The following is a 19,351-nucleotide window of genomic DNA, read 5'->3' as shown; positions in this document are numbered from 1 at the left end:
AGTCCGTGCAGGGCGTGGCCAGCAGGACGACGCTGGACAAGGATGCGGGACCGGAGCAGAGCCCAGGGGTGGCAGCTGCACCCCAGCCCCCACATGTTTCCCTCAATTTTCAATTATCTGAATCCTTAAGAACCTTCCCTGGTTTATTTTGTATCTGATGGTGAGCAATACTCCCGGCCTTCATATATCTGAAAAATGTTTCACTTTTACCATCAAAAATTACCTGTACTGGATGTGTACATCTAGGGAATAAAAGATTTTTGTTTTGACTTTTAAGATACAGCTCTATTTTCTTCTGGATTGCATTGTCTGACAATAACGTACTTTTATTGTCTCATTTTGCATCTATGACAACACGACTCCATTAAGGTAACTCTTATTCAGATTTTCTCATTTTCAGCAACTTCCCTGCAATATTTCTAGATGTCATGAGTTTTGTTTCACAGTTTCTTCAAATTTCTGGATGATGTACTATATTACCATTAGAAACAATAAGGCTGTTACTTCTCCTATCTTCCTCAATGTTTCTGATATATCAGAATTGTATTTGTATATTCATTGTATATTCATTCTAATGTACAATATATCAGAATATATATATAATATATCAGAATATATATCAGAATAACAATAAATCAGAAGGCTTATTCAAATGCTTGTGCTAATTTCTTGTTTTAAACCTTTAATCTTTTCATTTTAGCTTGAGTTTAGACTTCTATTAATTTGTTTATGTTTGTTATAAGGGGCAGAGGATTTAGCTCAGTGGTTCCACCGCCTGCCTCACAAGCGCAAGGACCCAAGTTCGATCCCCTGTACCAAAAAACAAAACAAAACAAAAAGAACACAACAATATAAGTTTGTTATAGCTTGCTTCTTCTGTTTCCAATCTTACTAGGGCTGTCCATGTGAAATTATACATTATGGATGTTAGATTTTCTGTTCAGTATTTCTAGTTGGTTCCTTTTAAGTTTCTACTTATCTATGTAAATAACTGAAGTTTTCATCCATTTTATCTGTTCTAATTATCATGCCTGACCCAAGTGAGATCTCAGCAAACATGCAACACTCAACAAAGAACAAAAAGGCCATGCTATTCTCAGTAAACAGAACAGCTGGCCATAAAGAAAATTTAAAATGGAATATACAACCTTCTTGGTGCAGAAGAGTCCAGTATTGTTTGCACACCTGTGTTGACTGTCTTTGAACCCTCAATCATAAACCTTCCACACCAGATTCCATAGGATTATAGCCCCATCCTCAAAACCTATAAAAACTTACTTTCTCTCCCAGCCAACTGCTGATATCATTCACAATTTCAGCTTGCATTCAGACAGAATAAATCCAGCCTTTTTTCTCACATAAAGCCTGTGTCCAGGTAGTGTCTACTGTGCCATTTTTAACAATAACTTTTACTGTCTTGGTTATAAGTTGCTTAGATGTAGTGTCTTCTAACCTTATTGTCTGAAATACCAGTGAGTCTACCTAAAATGTTCATGTTTTCTTTTGACTGCTGGTGATATGGTCTCAATTTATCACAGGCCTCTGTATCTTTTACATAAATTTGCATACACACCAGAGAATTAACCTAACCTTCTACTGCTTCTTTCAGAGAGAGTGCAGGCCTCTCCAGACCTCCACTAGTGAGGATGAGGGCCGATCTTTCAGCTGCCTCACAGAGGGAAGTCTGCCTTGGGCTCTGTCTCAACTTTAATCACATTCAACCTACCTGTGACCACCTCAAACTCACCTCCAGATCTGCCTCTATTTTACCATTTTTCACTTCATTTCTCTTAAAATTCACTTCTAAAATTTATTCGGAGCTTGAGATATGAAACTGTTTGGAAATCATGAAACACAGAACCATACTACCTGGAAACCAGGTAATCTAGGTGGGAATGGACCCAGGGACGAGGGTGGTGGCCACACATTGTAAGGAAGTGATGGCGAATGTACGGCATGCGTGTCACAGCTGGCTGTTTATCATCACTGAAATCTCTACACGGACTGCCATCCCTGCTATAGGGAGAGGCACTGGCAACTCCTGAGAGCCTTGGGAATCTTGCCGTAGAGCAGGGGTGTGGCAAAGCATGGAACGGGATTGGGTGAATTTGATGAAAGCATTAAAATGACACAGTTTAGTGTTGTCTGCATTATGCAACCTCCGAATCCCTCACAGATGTGTCAAGGGAATTTAGAGAAGTTTCAAGCACAGCTGTCCCCAGTTCCTATTATGCAGGGGAGAAGAAAGTAAAATTAAATGAAGTGTTGCGCTGGGGCCACCACAATGCTCGGCTCCCCAGTGAGACCTTGGCACCTTCCTAAAGACACAGAAATTGTGGCCCTGAAGAGGACCTAGAGACACTGTTTCTTACAGAACAAGTTGGGTCACCTCTGGTGCACGGAACTTCCAGCACGTCTGTCTGGGTGAGTGACTCCATTCTCCACAGCGGTGAATCAGTGGGCCGCAGGGTCCTGGGAGGGCACTGAAGGGCCACACTGGGCTGATGAGCGAGGCTTCCGGTCCCTCAGAGGGCCATCTGGCTCTCGTTGTCGGCTCTGCCCCGAGGACTGTGTTCTCTTCAGTGCAGTGAGGATATTTTCTCCTTAGGGTATTTAGTCTTTTAATTTTGAGATCATGAAATGGGGTGATTTTCTTTCATAAAAACTGTCGATTAATTTTAGGCTTCTGTTTATTTCCTGAATTAAATGACTTGCTCTGACTACCTATATCAGGACTCAAGCTACATTTATTAGGGTGCAATAATTTTATACACTACTAATTCCTATACATATTATCAGGGAAGTGATATTTTAGCTCCACATATTTTTGCTACTTTCATCTGCATAGCAGAACTATTAATGATATGAGGGATTCTATTAAGTTGAGAAATTTAAAGTACTAATATTAGATGATTTGGAAGGAAATGAAGCTCAGGGAGAAAACACCAAGCCACAGAGTGTAAACTGACACTACTGCAAAGTGTGTACCAGGATTTTCTCAGGGAGACTTCCAATTCAAAGTTCACTTGCACAAGTACAAATTAACAGCTCTTAGGCATGTGCATCACCAGTGAGGAAATGTCAAATGAGAGCACAGGATCATGAGGTTTCAGCTACATTAAATATTTTTTTAAAAACTGCTGAAGATGGCTGTTTCCTTTTCCCAGCTCCAAAATACCTAGCAGCATAATTTCCAAGACCTGGGAAGAAAGAATATTTGGTGTTCAGCAGCACCATGTTGACCAATATCTTTATGAGCCATTTCATGTGAAAATTCTTCAGCTATGATATCATTCATGTGACTCAGCAAGAAAATATCTGACATATTTAGCAATATGACAAAATCAGATGCAGAAGAGGAAAGAGGTACTTCTTTTGAAGCTGTAGGATCCACAGCCAGTGTGGATATTTGTGTTTTCTTTGCCTCCATTTCTATGAGGTTTCTATTGCAGTGGGTGAGAGCTTCCTGTAGAAGCTGTGCTTGGTTTAATGTCATTGGAAAACCATCAAGGATCCACCCTTGATTCACAGGCATCTCATTAACAGCATTTACTATGATGCTAACTAATAATGTGTCTGGAATGCTGTTTTCTTTCTTCAACAATTGTGATTTTGCACCAAGCTGAGCACATACAGTGAGATTAGAGAAATGATCGCTATCATTTGACTTGACTTCTTCGTTGCTGGTGTTCTATAGTACGTGTACTAGATGTAGCTTCACCTTCTGTTTCTGGTAATGGTTCTCCTGAAACCAGACCATCTGAAGATACATTGTGTGAGTCCTGCTTTCCTTATTGCCCTCCTGCAGATCTGATGGAACCTCTCCCCCTTCTGTCTGAATTGGTAGGTCCTCACTGACCTTTTCATTGTCAGAAAATCCTCGGATAGGTTCTTGGACAAGAGTGCCCATACAAAGTTCTTGAATAGGAAACTCTCTTTGTAGAGTCTTTAAGTCATAGTTTCCCCACTAAGTGTTTTCCCCAGTAGACATGCTTTAATAGCAAGTGAAGGCAGTTCAAGCTCTGTTGGCTCAATTTGAGGAGGAGGAGGAAGAAATTTTTCAATGAGTCAGTGAAGCGCATGGCTCAGTATGGAATTGTTGGAGGGTGGTAAATTATCCATCATTCCTTCTGGTACAGCCTACTCTCCAACCATGTACTTTTATTCTTCATAATCTTTGCTATCTAGCAAGTCTCTTTTATCCAGTTCTCTAAGTTGTGTCAGAGGGATTAGCAGGCATATGCTTAATAGAGGTTTGTTCATATATGGGCTTTCCATGAAAAAACAATTCTTTCCAATCACACATCATCTTAAGTGGAATCGGATTATTTGTCAACATTCGATAACCTGTCACTTTAGTGGACAAATCAAGTATTTGATCCAAACTTTTCTCTGCATATTTTATGATGCTTTCCAGAATGAGCCTGAACTCTTTCCACAGCAGTCTGTTCATGAACTTCTTTCTCTCTCTGAGGATTTGTTTTTCAAAATCATCTTGGCTTGTTTTGCCAAAGCCGCTTCTCCATCAAGAGCATCCTGTAAATCTTTAAGTCATCTTTCCTCATATTTTCTCTGAAAATTCTGTTTTGCCACAAAACCTCCTTTTCATGCGCATGAGCTGCACAGCAGCCCTGTGTTCCTGTTGGCACTGTCGCGTGAGCCCGGGTATCAGCTGCTCCTCATGGTGAGCCTCCTCCTGTGCTTCGTGGGCGATGAACTGGTCCATTAACATCTGCCATCTTTTCTCCCTCTGCTCTCATGCTAAAGCATCTTCTTCTAGGCACTTCTGGATTTTTTTTTAATGTAGTCATCATCTGAGTAAGTGTTTAGTAAGTGTTGAGTAAGTGATTAGTAAGTTGGTAGTTGTATGGTCTGCTGTATCTAAACCAGGCTTGGATGTACTTTTGTGTGCCTGGAGAGCCTATTTATTGCTTTGAACTTCATGATCTCATCAGGAGTGACCCCGGCTGCCTCCTGTTAGTTTTTCATCATTTTGGGGGGCCTCAAGTTCTTTCAGAGTGCGACTGGATGCAGGTTTAGGAATCTATATAACAGCTGCTTGGATTTGAACCATGGTTTCATTTTGTCATCTTCTGTTGAAGTGTTGCTCTCAGGAAGCCTCACTTTTCATGTTTTGAAATTTTAAGCTTGCCAGAATCTATGTGGTTGGTACTTGTACTCTGGTCAGCCCATTTTTCTTCTTTTTCTGAAGAGCAATGTACACATGATATAGGAGTTTTGTTGCTGCTCCAGGCTTTTCTATGATGATGCTTAGGGCCATGTTCTTATCAAACTGCACCCTCAGAAGGTGAAGTGTTGGCTCCAAGCAGTAATGATTATGAAGTGTGGCTTTTGAAATCCTGCTGTCTGAAAATTCTCAAGTGAAGCTCTGCACTTCATACCAATCTTCTGGCATGAGCTCAAGCCACAACCCTTCAACTGATATTAATCAAGTGAGAGAGTGAGAGAGACTGGGGATGCAGCTCATAGGAGAGAGTGAGAACGAGACCTGAGATGTAGCTGAGTGGAGCAGGTGCCTGCCTGTTAAGCACAAGGTCCTGAGTTCGATTCTCTCTCCCTCTCTCCAGGCCCTGAGAGGGAGGCAGAGAGCCAGAGATCCAGGGAGCTTCCTGTCTTTTAGAACTTTTTCCCCTCTTCTCTCTAGAAGCCCTTCTGTGGTTTATTTGCCTATATTATGTGTTCATATTTGTGTTGAGGATAGTCTTTAATAATTTTTTTCTTTTCCAGTTATCACTTGTACAGATTGAAAATACCTTCTCTAATTTTAATTCTTGTATTAATTTTGTCAAGGATATTCTTTGCTGTACAGAAATCCTGTTACTCTTTTTGTATCTTTTTATAATCACCTTAACATTTGTGCCTTGAAAAACTTATATCTGAATGTTTTTCCACTCTTACCACATGAGAAAGTAGTTTTCTTATATTTCTTTCATACTTTACATTTTCTTATTTCATATGTTTGCCTTCTATCTGCTTGGAGTGCACCTTTGAAATTTTTTCATGTAGAAAATCAAGTTTACTTCTCCCAGAAACTGTACAATTTACCACAAGTCTGTGATCAACCATCGGTTCCTCTTGATTTGTACTGCCAATCATATCCAACCTCACTTTAGAATGAAGCACAAGTATTTCTTGATATTTCTTGCATTTAGACCTAAATAACTGGAACTCTACAGTGTGTCGGAAAAAAGGGAAAGGGAAACTTTTCTTTACTTTTTTTGAGATTTGAAAAATAGAGTGCTGTCCTTTGTTTTTCAGAATGTATTGTAGAAGATTTTTGTCACATTTATTGTTGCTTCAGTGGTATTATAAATATAGTGGTATTAAGAAAGAATTTAAAGAATTTATAGCATATTACATCATCAAATCTAGTTTTTATATTTTCTACATATTCAGATAATCTTCTCCAATTTAGTTTTCTTTTGGTTTTTTGAGATAAGGTTACTCTTTCTCAGAAATTAAAATATCAATAGTCTCTGTAAATATTTCTCATTTTCATTGAGTTTTGGAGTTTTGATAAGCACCTTTCTATTTTTTTTCCCCTGAATTTATTGTGCAAGCAAGCCTAGAATTTCTGAATGTGTGGATGGAGAAATATGTTAATATACTTGATCGATATTTTGGAAAACATTTAGCATTTCTACTTCCAGGAAGATGGTGGAGTGGTAAACAGCAACAAATCAACCTTTCTGATTCAAAATCCAGACAATGGAAAACAACCACTTAAGGAAGAAAAGGAGGAAGGTGGATCCTCAGGACCCAGGAAGGGTCTGAGAGAAAATTGGAGCCCACAGAGAAAATAGATAGATCACAACACAGAAAAAGGAAGGGGCAATCTGCACCCTCTCTCCCAGCATGAGAGGAGTATTGAATTTATAGACAAAGTGAAAGGTGGTGACTCAAGAGGCCTCCAGGGAGAAACACACCAGTGTAACAGTGACCGTGTGCTACAACAGCTGGTGTGTGACTCCAGGCAAGTGACTACCATATCCCCTGAAAAGGGTGCTTGGCCACCTGCCATTTTAGGGAGGGGACAACTGAGCCTGGGACGTGGAGCAGCTGGGTGTTGGCTTCATTCAGGGTTCCCAGTGTTGAAATCTCAGTGACTGGGTGACGGACAAATGCAGGAGATGTCCAACTTCAGAGAACCAACATCAAGCCAGCAAGAGACACTCAGTGTTGTAGGCTGAACAACTCAGGCCCCAATCCAACCAGAGGCCAGGATTAGTGTGAACTTCTGTGGAATTGCAAGTACCAGAATAGGTAGTGCTGGGATCAGCCAGCATGAATCGGAGCTCTGTTGTCTACCAGTGACAGCAGAGACACAGTGTGAATTAGACACTACCACAAATTTCTGAATCAAGAAGATATAAAAATTCTAAATAACCCAGTATCAGTCAGTGAAATTGAAGAAGTAATTAAAAACCTACTAACAAAGCCTGGGTCCTCACAAATTCTCTGCTGAATTCTACAAGAATTTTAGAGAAGATCTAATCCAAGGCCATTAAGCCTTGAACTCTAATGAAATTGAAAGGGAAGCAATAGCCCCAAACTCATTCCTGGAAGCAAGCATTACCCTCATACTAAAACCAGAGAAGGATCCAACCAAAACATGAGCACTATAGGCCAATCTCCCTAATGAACAGAGATGCAAACATCCTCAATAAGATACTGGCAAACAGAATACAGCAAATCATCAAGAAGATCATACATTATGACCAGGTAGGATTCATCGCACGGATGCAGGGGTGGTTCAACAAATGCAAATCAACAAATGTAATATACTATATTAACAGAGGCAAGGACAAAAACCACATGATCATCTCAATAGACGCAGAAAAGGCATTTGACAAAGTCCAACACCCATTCATGATAAAAAAAACCCTACAAAAAATTGGGACAGTATCAATCTGTGTCAAACCAACAGCCAACATTATACTAAATGGTCAAAAACTTAAAGCTTTCACTCTAAAATCAAGAACAAGATAAGGATGTCCACTATCACCACTCCTATTCAATATAGTTCTAGAAACATTAGCCAGAGCAATTATATAAGAGAAATAAAAGGAATAAGGATAGGAAAGGAGGAAGTTAAATTATCATTATTTGTGGATGACATGATACTCTACATAGAAGACCCCAAAAACTCCACCAAAGACTTGTATATTTAATAGCCAAATTTGGTAGCATAGCTGGATACAAAGTCAACACTCAAAAATCAATCTCATTCCTGTACACAAATAACAAACTCACTGAGAGAGAAATAAGAGAAATAACATCTTTCACAATAGCATCAAAAAATAAAAATAAAAAAAACAAGTACTCAGGCAATCAATGTAATGAGGAAGTGAAAGACTTTTACAATGAAAACAGTACTCTGAAAAGGAGATCGAAGAGGATATCAGAAAACAGAAAGATATCCCTTGTTCTTGGGTAGGAAGAACCAACACAGTGAAAATGGCCATACTTCCAAAACTGTTATACAAATTTAATGCCATCGCAGCCAAAATACCAATAGCATATCTCACAGAATTAGAGAAAGCAATCCTAAAATTCATTTGGGATCAGAAGAGACCTAGAATAGCAAAACTAATTCTGTGCAACCAAGGCAAGGCAGAGGGCATCACAATTCCTGGCTTGAAATTATACTACAAAACTACCATGATAAAAACAACATGGTACTGGGGAAAAAAAAAAAAAGGACAGGAGGATCAGTGGAACAGAATTGAAGATGCAGAAACAACTTTAAACATACTCAGCTAACTGATCTTTGACAAAGCGGCCAAACACTTTCACAGGAAGAAAGACAGCCTCTTTAAAAAATGGTACTAGGAAAACTGGCTTTCCACATGTCAAAGATTCAATCTAGATCCATGTCTCTCACCGTGACTAAACTAAAATAGAAATGGATCAGTGATCTAAAACAAGAACACTTGATCTGATGGAAAATAAGAATAGGTAAAACTCTTTGAGGACATAGGCATAGACTTTATGAACAAAACCCCCATTACACAGGAAATATCACAAAGAATCAACAACTGGGGTCTCATTTTATTAAAAAGCTTTTACACAGCAAAAGAAACCACCAACAGAGTGAACAGACAACCCACAGAACAGGAAAAATATTTTACCAGGTGTTTCTCAGACAAAGGACTAATATCTAGAATGTATCAAGAACTCAAAAAAAATCAGACTCCCCCCTAATTTAAAGACACAATCCAAAAATGGGCATCTGAAATGAATAGACATTTCTCAGATGAAGAAGTAATTTGAGAAATGCAAATTAAAGCAACACTGAGATTCCATCTCACTCTAGAAATAGTTATCATCAAGAAATTAAGCAATAACAAATGCTACTGAGGCTGTGGGGAAAAAGGAACCCTTCTTCACTGTAGGCAGGAGTGTATACTGGTATAACCAATGTGTAAATCAGTATGGAGATTCCTCAAAAAACTAAAACTAGAGGTTCCATTTGACCCAGCTGTTCCCCTTCTAGGTATCTTCCTGAAAAATTTAAAAGCATCATAACATAGTGATATATGCGCACCCATATTTATAGTAGCAGAATTTGTAATAGCTAAATCTTGGAAATAGCCCAGATGCCCATCAACAGGTGAATGGATAAAGAAGATGTTTTTATATACAATGGAGTACTACTCAGCCATAAAGAAAGATAAACTTGAGACACTTTTAGGAAAATGGATGCACCTTGAGAACATAATTTTAAGTGAAATCAGAGCCACAAGTTTAAATAGCGCACTCTTTCTCTTGTGTGAAAAGCCCAGAGGGTAAATAAGGATCAAAATGGATAAAAGACATTGGAAAGTAGCAAGAAAATGTTCAAGTGGAACAAGGGAGGTGGGAGGAGAAAGGGAAAGGAGGGACTAGAGATTTAAAAAAATGAGATTAAAACTAGAAATTAAAATAAAAAAGAATGGAAGGAAAACAATAGAAACACAGTTTTCTAAGGGGAGAGGGGAAAAAAGGTTGATGAGAAGGGAGGGGAATGGGAAAAAGGAGAATTAAGATATATTATGTACAGGAACAAATTCCCTATGGTGAATGTGATCATTATGTCTCATTATGTCAAACATGTACCAATAAAATTTATTTTACAAAAAGGTTTATTTCTGATAGTGCCATACAATCTTCTATTTAGGTAATCCGCATTCTCTCATACTTTGACCAAGTATCTACCACGGCTGAATTTTTAAATGGTTGCCACTTGTATCTGAGTCTTTAATGCTGCTGCCTTTCCTTCATGGCTTACATTAGGGACCTACATGGTCTAAAGGGTCAAGCAGAAATTCATCCCCTTACCCTTAATTTTCATATGTGTAATTTTTTGAAAGTGACTAGAAATATTTTACAATGTACCTCATATTTATAAGGCTGGAATTAATGAAAATGTGTGCATTTTATACAGAAAGATCAGGAAATTTGTAGTACAATTTTTATGATTAGAACTTGTAAATCTAGAGAAATATTTCTTCATTGGAAGATAGATGAAAGCTGGAAAGTTGGGGTCTTTAAATAAAACCTGAAACAAAAGCCTTAAAATGGAATCACCTTGACTCTATTTTAACAATGGTTCTGTACAGCACCCTCAACTTCCTGAGATCGGGGTGGTGGAGGGAGATGGTTTGCTTTCCTGCCCAGTCTCTGCCACTCCCAAGTTGTTAACTTCTTCCCACTTTAGCTTCCAAAATTCTAAAATGAAGACACCATCAGGTGCGGTGGCTGAGGCAGGAGCATTGCAAATTTAAGCCCAGTCTGGGCAACCTGGTGAGACTTTGTCTTAAAACAAGAAAGAAGGGCTGCGGACGTAGCTCAGTGGGAAGGCCCTGGGTTCAAGCCCCAGTGCTGCTAAATAAATAAATAGGAAGTTCAGAGCCTGAAGGAAAAAAAAAAACCAATTTTTAACACTATGTCTCTGCTAATTGATAATGAACTGTGCTCAGAAAGGCTGGTTACCCTGACGTGACTAAACTAAGACTCAGTGATGCATATCGCTGCCTTGGGCATGTTAAGGAAGAGACCTAACATCCCATGAGTTCTTTCAACACAGATCGCAAATATATGCCACATTTTGGTAATTTTTATATCTTTTCTCCTTGGGTAGGGACAGAGTTGATAAATTATTAAGAGAACTGCATTAGGTGTCCCAAGTCACATGCATGAGGAACTGCAAAATAATGAAAATAACAGCCATCATTTCTGTAGACACACTATGTCCCAAAGACACTTCCATGTTCAGTTTGCATCCATTTATCATTTTTTTCACATGATGTCTCTAGCACCAGAAATGTGACTGTGCAGTTTCCGGATGAGATGATGAGCTGTACTGCAGGCTTCCCAGACCACACTTGTACATGGCAGATCAGAGATGTGAATTCCAGCACCCTGAATTTAGGGTCCACACCCATCAAATTCACTGTTAATACATCAAGGATATTTGCTCTCGCGATAAAGCAGTCACAGATTGAAGCTGCCTCTGACACAATATAACTCTGTGTATGCCTCAGTGGTTGAAGTCCTTGAAAAAGCTGAGACATGCTGGTGTATTTTCCATTTGAAGTAATGGGAACACGGGGTCTGGTGGTCCCTGAATCTGTCCTCTGATGCCCTCTATGGAATAGATTAGATGTGGGCAGCAAGAGATACCTACGTACAAAGGTGTTTTATAAACGGTACAGTGCTGTCCCATCTCCAGGTAAACTTGAGAGCAGACCCCCTTCATTGAAGGGGAGTCCTCTGTGCAGTCAGGTGGTCACCTCTGATGCCTGGGTGAGGACAGGGGCAGAAAGCTCGGGCTCAGTCGGAGGTCTGTGGCTGGCTCGAGGATAGAATCTGTAGTCCCAGCACAGGCCTCTCTTTCCTCTTCTGTGTAATCTCATCTTTTATTGTTTCCGTGTTGGGGACAGAGCCCAGGGCCTTGTGCAAGCTAAGTTCACATTCTTGAGTTCCACCTCTGACTGCTGTAACTTTATCTTTTACAATATGACCAGTTTGCTGGTGCTGAGATCACTGTCCCCTTTCAAACAATGAATGGGTGATCGCAGTGGAATGGCTTTCTACCTCGCCCTGAACCTGGCTCTTGGTGGAACGGGAGGGCCGAGGCTGGGTCGCTATAGCTCGTCTTGGTCACTTCTCTCTCGGGAAGACACCCACCGACTGAGAATCACCTCCTGCAAATGAGCAAACAGAGGTGACTGCGTGCCCAACACAGAAGCGGAAGAATGTGCCAAGCATTGGCTCCACAGCTCTGCTTCACAAACAGCTGTCGGTGCAGTGAGCTGGCACCGCTGCCATTCCTGGATCAGCCAGCCCCGGGACAGGGGACCCCTCCCGTGCAAACCGCATCCGCCATCACTGTGCACAGCTGTGCTTTGGAGGAGGCTGAGGCTGAACCCGAACCTTGCACTGAACCTTTTATTGCATCCCAGACCTTTTAACCCTTCAGTGCTTAGTGATCCATTTCTGGAATACCCATGACAATGGAACATAATGAAATGTGTTCTCTTCACATTCTTGTTCCTTGAAATTTTTCTAGGTAATATATACAAATCTCATGCAAAAATTCAAAAAATTTCAATCTTCGTATAAATGGGTTAATTTTGAGCCCAGGTCTCACTCAGCTGGCTTCAAACTCATGATCCTCCTTCCTCAGCCTCCCAGTGGCTGGGATGACTGGCATGCAAAGCTTCTGAAGACTGAACTGGCCTCAGCCATGCATTGGCTCAGCCTGGGGGAGGCCCTGGCTTCCATTCGCAGCACCAGAAAAAGAGTGTTCAAGCCGGGGAGGACCCAAGAGAACACTTGTCACCGGAAAAGACCTTTGTACTTTGTGGCACCACATGTTCCAGATACTATGCTTGATCTTAGCCAAAAGGCCAAGATGTGACTGCACCACATGTTCCAGAGGACACAGAGGACTCAGGCCTTTGGGACACATAAGTGTACCCACTAGGGACTCACCTGGACCTTGATTCTCCTCAGACATTCTGGGGACTTCATGTCTTCATCTGTCATGGTGGAGGGTTTAATCAAGTAGCACAGCATAAGTTCCTGTTGGGAAGGAAAAGGCCATTTCCATATGCTATGGTGACAGCAGAACACAGGTGGTGAGCCAGGGACCCACCCAGCCCCACTGCCTCCTGCTGTGACCTGGAGATGCAGGTTTCCCCTGGGAACTTGGAACCAGTGCTTGGCTTGATCGATAAGGAGCTGCCAGTCAGTGATCACTGCCAGGGCTGAAGACGCGGTGAGGCATATGCTGACTATAAACAGTACAGACCTCTACTGCACGGCACGCCTCAGTTTTGTACCCACCCACACTCCCAGTGAGACAAAGCAGGGGCAGGTGCCCATGGGCTGTCAGTCAGCAAACACTGGGGGTGAAGGGGCACTAGGGATGGACCTGGTGAAGGCCAAGCAGGTGCTCTTGCCCTGAGTGACATCCCCAGCCCAAAGCTGGAGTTGGTGACTGACTGCCCTAGTGTAGTATGAAACTTCCCTCCTGTCTTTGCTGAAAGACAACTGGAGCCCAGATGGGCCATGGCCTGGCATTAGTCACCTGGTGTCTCTTAGGATGAGATGACAGGGTGGCCAGGTGTTGAGCAGCTCATTCAAATCCCTTCCTTTATCTTTCAAGGGATCTGGAAACTGAGAAAAAAATTGTGCCACCAATGTTTTTGTTCCTTTGTGAATGTGTGAGTGGCAACACAACTGTAAGAGGAAGCAGCCCGTGAACAGTGACAGCTTGGAAGGAAGCTGACACATGTTAGATGCCATAGGACCTGGGGCCACGCCCCTGTAGGTGAGAGTGCACGGACACCAAAGTGGAACAGGACAAGAGGTCAGCTTCCGGCTCAGTAAAGGAGGGGTGCAAAAGACCTGAATCTTGCAGCATTTCACTGGCAGAAACATCATGAAGTTTCTAACAGTGACTTTTTGGATTCTACTACATAAAAAAAAAAAACCATGCTGTTTCTGTGGCACTAGAATGCCAGGCTGCTGTGGGTTACCTTGGAGACATTGCCAGAAACTCTGCTGAGGGTGGCCAGTGACTTCCAAGTGAAAGGTCTGCGGAGGGGGCCCGTGAAGCGCTCATCCACGAGCTCCACGATGACAGAATAGCTGCAAAATACCGACCAGCTTTGAGCACAAGGTGGGGAGTGAATCCACATCGGATCCTAATGCCCCATGCTGCAGCTGAGAAAACACTAATGAAAAGCCATGGTAAAGAACAATCTTTAGGCTGATTTTACACTCACAGGAAAAGAACAGAAATGCTTTTCCCACTATGAAAGCTATAAATTCACTCAACTTTTGAGATGCTAATACTCACTGATGTTAAGATGAACAATCACTGCACACAGTGACTCGATGTTTAACACAAAAACACACCCTGCCATCACCTACACATTATTCTCTCTAGATGGTAACAGTGTGAGTTCGAGGCATGGACTTTTCTTCCTATTTTTGTGGTGCTGGGATGGAACCTGGGGCTTCACAGCTATGCGCTCCACCCTGAGCTGAGCATGGACATTTAATATTGATTTCCATCAGGGCCAGGAGGAACACAGCTTTCAACTGTCTCTATGGTGCTGAAAACAGAACTGGAAGCCAGAAACTTCCTTGTACCCTTTAATCTATTATTTTATTTAATAATTGCTCCAAACCTTGCATGGTAGAAGGGAGGGCCTTTCCGATATAGCACTGCAAAGAAGAAAAGACAATGTATAAACACTCAGATCAAAAGCGCACTTTACAACATGACTTTTTTTCCTTCTCTAAAGGGACTCGATCATCCAATTATCTGCATGTGAGCTTGGCAATATACCTTGTGGTCTATTTAAAAATGTGCATTACTCCCTCACTGCAACGAAGTATAATTAATAAAGAAAATTTGCTGCCAAGACCCTCACCCCTCCCTCCCCACACCAATCTCAAAGGTCAAGTACAGTGATTTTTTTTCCGCTTTTTTTGGGGGGGGGGGCGTACCAGGGATTGAATTTGGGACCTTGCACTTGCGAGGCAGGTGGTGGCACCACAGAGCTAAATCCTGGCCCCAGTGATTTTTTTTTTTAAGTCTAGTGTGGGAGACCAATCCCAGCAGGTGACTCCTGCCTGCCTCTTACCCCACCCAGGGTAAGAGCGTGAGATTTCATCAAGACTGTAATACTCACACTGTCTCACAACATTTGTTGTTCATTTCAAATCAAGCAACTTCAGAGCGTCTGAGAAGTTACCCTGGCCAAGTGTCAGGGCCAGAGGTTAGAGGAAAGCCTATTCTAAGAAGTTCAGTCTCATGAATAGGTTTAAGAAATTCAAAGTCAAGTGGTATTAAAAAAAAAAAACCCACCAGATGTGGTGATCCACACCTGTAATTCCAGCACTCAAGTGGCTAAAGCAAGAGGATCACTGTGAGTTCGAGGCCAGCCTGAACTACATAGTGAGACCCTGTCACAAAAAAATAAACAAAAGCCATTATAACTACTCCTCCAGCCAGGAGTGCATGTGTCCTGCTCTTGGGGTACGGGCAGAGGTGGGGTGGGGTCAATTTAGTCCTTAGGGGTCAAGAGGTGCTCAGTAAGGGGGTTGGGGCTGGGGCTTTTGCAGGGTATCCTCTGCCCTGGGGCAGAGATCACTCTGACAGTTACTGTCATGTCAACTTGAGTAAGAAAGCCCAGCTGACTGGATTAGCACGGTTCTGGGAGTGGCTCAAGACCCACCCTGGGTGCGAATGGCTCCAGCCAGTAGGGTTACAGCCTGAATGGAATAAAAGGGGAAGAAGGAAGGCTCAGCTGCTGTTTCTTGGAGGAGCTCCAGTCTCTGTCTTTGCCTTGGATGTCATCTCCTGGCTTCCAGCTTAGTCCCTTGGGCCTCCTGATACCGACTCTCACGGGACTCTGCAGTGAGCTCCAATCTCCCATCTCTGGCGGGATCCCTCAGCTCTCCAGCACTAAGAGCCCTTCTGCACTCTTCCACACCTGACTCTGTGGCGGCCACTGTAAGTCCACCCTGTAAATGCTGATATATTTACATATCTTGCTTTACATCTGTTCCTCTAGTGAGCACTGACTGACACACCAGCCAGCTGCTCACCAAACCCCCTTCTCCTTCCTCCCGGGAGCTTGGCCAGGCCACAATTCTGACTCCCAAGCAGCCAGGCAGGGTGGTGGATGGGTACTGCGCTGGCCCATCGTGAAGGTGACCTTGGAAGCTGCATGCTAGAGACCAGGAGCCACGGGAAGTGGCCTGTGGTCCTGAAGCACAGTTTGGAGTTGATGCCCACCACTCCTGAGCCCTGAACCCTGGTGTTAACAAGTGACTCTGGCCATGGGAATCACTGTCACCGCCGCACAGGTCTATCCGTCAGCTCTCAGCTGTCCCCTGTGCTAAAACTCACGCAGGCACATTCAAGGAAGAGTTTCATTTCCCTTGAGGAACTGACAGAATTTTTCTTTTCGGTCAGATCAGTCACATAGCGGGTCACCTGCCCCTCGGGCTGATGAAGGCAGCATGAAGCTCAAACAGGGTGGGGACACCTTGCAGACACCCTGGCAAGACCTCACCTCCTCTTGTGTTGCTAGTCTGTGTTTCCCACAGTCATATTTCCTTTTCATTTCTGTATTTCCCATTTAAGTTGTATTTAAAGTATCCAGCAAATCAGCTCAGTCACTGGGGCACAAGCTTTAGTAACTATGCAAATACTGTACATGCAAACAATTCTCAACTTCCTGAGATCGGGGTGGTGGAGAGAGATGGCCAGGACGAAGGTGGACTTCAGGGTTTGCTTTCCTGCCCAATCACTGCCGCTCTGAGTTGTTAATTTCTTCCCACCTCAGCTTCTAAAATTCCAAAATGAAGACACAGTCAGGTGCAGTGGCTGAGATGGGAGGATGGCAAATGCAAGCCCCACCTGGGCAACTTGGTGAGACCTTGTCTCAAGAAAAAAGGGGGCCAGGGATGTAGCTCAATGTGAAGGTCATGGGTGCAATCCTGTCCGCTAAAGAAATAGGAAGTTCAGAGCATGATCTCAGCCTCTGAGAGAGCCCAGTCACCCCTCAACAGCATCAAGACCATGTGACCACATCTATTTCCTACGCAACATGAGAGTGCAAAAGCCGAAGTATTGGCACGGTGCCTGGCAAACAGTAAGTGCCAAAATACCTCCCCTCTAAAAGATGAAAGCTTCAGAAAATGCAGAAATACTGGGCATTTCCCAGTGAGGTCTGGGAGCTGGGAGTGTGACAAGGTGTGCTTTGCATGGACAGGGCGTTTGGTTCTATCCTCAGTGCCTCACTCTCCAAAAACACTAAAATTTATATTTAAAAAATAGGGCCAGGGACGTGGCTCAGTGGTGCCATGCCTGCCTGGCAAGTACAAGGTCCTGAGTTCGATCCCTAGTACCGTAATATAAATAAATAAATAAAATTTAAAAATAAAAATAAGGTCTGAAAGAATGGGACTGAGGGTGGGGGAGAACGGGTCTAGGAGTGCAGCTCAGTGGCTGAGCCTTCTGTGGCACACGTGATGCCTGGGCTCCATCCCATCACCACAGTTAGAAAGCTAACTCTTCCTCACAGATTGAATGCTCACACGGCAGTGAAGGGACCAGGAGAAACAATGCCACGATTCACTCAGATGTCCATCAGATGACCAGGGAGCCAGCTATTCACAGCACCCTGCTACAGACTATGTGTTAATTGCCAAGGGGAAAATATAACTTTATGGCAGACATCTGACAGTGGTTACATCAGCCAAGTGGAACTACCCTATGTCACGTCCCTTCCCTCCTAAAGTTACAGTATTATGAGTTGTGTCTAGATGTCCCCGCAAAGCCTCAGGTGGTCATAGGTGGGGCTTTTCAGAGGTGACTGGTGTGTGAATGTGGATTAAGGGTGTGTGGTACTAGATTAGTTCACTAATTGGTTTTGGATTGTTCTGGGTGTGTATAATGGAAAGGCCCATCCTGGGTATGAGTGGCACACCCACCAAAAGGCAGGTAGCCTGGATGGAATAAAAGGGAAAGGAAGGCTGCTGCTGCCGCTGCCTCATACCTGCCATGCCATGGACTGTTTCTCCTCTATGATGCTCCTCTGCTATGTCACCCTGTCTTGGAGCCAGCTGACTATGGACTGAAACCTTTACAAACTGTGAGCCAAAATAAACCTTTCCTCCTTTAACTTTGAGTGTCAGGTATTTTAACTCACCAATTAGAAAAGTAATTAAGACATATAGTAAGTACACACATCACCTATGTGTGCCAAAAGTTGATGAGGGTACATTCAGCCTTACAGGATGGGGACCATCCTATGTCATGCTTCCAAAAAAGTCAATGTCATGAAAAATAAGCAGGTAGAGGAACCACTTTAAATTAAAAACATCCAAGATATGACCATGTCCTAATTCCTGGGACCTACAAATGTGACCTTACTCGGGAAACAGGGTCTTGGCAGAGGTACTGGAGCATGTAGGTGGCCCCAAATCCAATGGCAATCAGATCACTGTTGCCAGTACTGCTCCAGCAATGAAATCGACAAGGTTTATTCAAGAGAAGAGTCTCCAGATAAGGTGTAACTTTCATAATGGCCCTTTATCACGAGTCCTTACTGCAGAAAGAAAACAACTGTTAAGAGAGCCTGATCTGGGCTTAATTTAGGCTGTCGAGGTTGGTTTTTTTTCTTTCTGTATTAGGGATGGAAACCAGGGCCTTGTACATACTAAGCAAGCACTGAACCACTGAAGTACAACCTAGTCCTTTTTATTTTTAATTTTGAGACAGGGTCTCTCTTAAGTTGGCCAGGTGAAAATCAAACTTAAGATCCTCTGCCTCGGCCTCCAGAGTAGCTGGGGCCTAGGAGGACACTGGCCCTCAGAATTAGAATACTGCTATTAGGAAGCAGTGGGGCTGCTTGTCCAGAAAGAAGCAGAGGAGGTGGGAAGCCATTCTTCCTGTCCCAGGCCATGTGCAATGTCCCATATGAATTGTGGAAGTGACCAGCAGCAGGCACTATGTCTCAACTGGGAACAGGGAAATGAGCACTCCTTTGCTTTTTAAAAAATCCACCATCCACCCATTGGTCCATTCATCTGTCCTTCCAGTCACCCTACAAGACGGACTGCTTGCTCATTTATCTACATATTTGCATTTTGCTGGACTGGGGACTGAACCCAGGGCTCCTGAATGCTTGCACCCTAGCCTGAGGAAGTTTATTTCTAGGCCAGGCTTTTTCTCCACATCCTTCCCCACCTCTGGCCTGAATGTAAATACAGAGTTCCAGGGGTGTGGCCTGCTTAGTGCCCCATACGCACATGTCAT

The 19,351-nt window shown here is 42.9% G+C and overlaps 1 protein-coding gene and 2 pseudogenes across 15 annotated transcripts in view; all 3 read right to left on the bottom strand.

Moving 5' to 3' along the window:
- Positions 1-2,386: 2,386 nt before the first annotated feature.
- On the bottom strand, positions 2,387-3,791 carry LOC147829060 (sperm flagella and cilia-associated protein 2 pseudogene; annotated as a pseudogene).
- LOC147829059 (sperm flagella and cilia-associated protein 2 pseudogene) lies at positions 3,791-5,281 on the bottom strand (annotated as a pseudogene).
- A 3,771-nt stretch (positions 5,282-9,052) lies between these two features.
- The window catches only part of Tsen2 (tRNA splicing endonuclease subunit 2), a 31,326-nt gene continuing 21,027 nt past the window's right edge, over positions 9,053-19,351 (bottom strand). For 10 of the 15 annotated variants that reach the window (XR_002392200.2, XM_004875108.4, XM_087207205.1 and 7 more), the window contains 4 exons: positions 14,706-14,742; positions 14,049-14,160; positions 13,000-13,089; positions 9,053-12,209 (listed from right to left, as the gene is read on the bottom strand). Coding sequence is in view for 10 of the 15 variants with exons in the window: in XM_004875108.4 (XP_004875165.1) it covers positions 12,150-12,209; positions 13,000-13,089; positions 14,049-14,160; positions 14,706-14,742 (299 nt within the window). In the remaining 5 variants the exon portion in view is untranslated. Of the gene's footprint in view, positions 12,210-12,999; positions 13,090-13,597; positions 13,687-14,047; positions 14,161-14,705; positions 14,743-16,745; positions 16,878-18,466; positions 18,642-19,351 lie in introns of those variants that run through there. The other 5 variants (XR_015449650.1, XR_002392199.2, XR_015449649.1 and 2 more) reach the window with 3 other exon arrangements.

Source organism: Heterocephalus glaber, unplaced genomic scaffold (assembly GCF_053883595.1).
Source record: "Heterocephalus glaber isolate CG9 unplaced genomic scaffold, H.glaber_assembly_v1.0 deba00000768, whole genome shotgun sequence".
Classification (NCBI taxonomy): domain Eukaryota; kingdom Metazoa; phylum Chordata; class Mammalia; order Rodentia; family Bathyergidae; genus Heterocephalus; species Heterocephalus glaber.
This window is presented reverse-complemented; position numbering and strand designations above follow the sequence as displayed.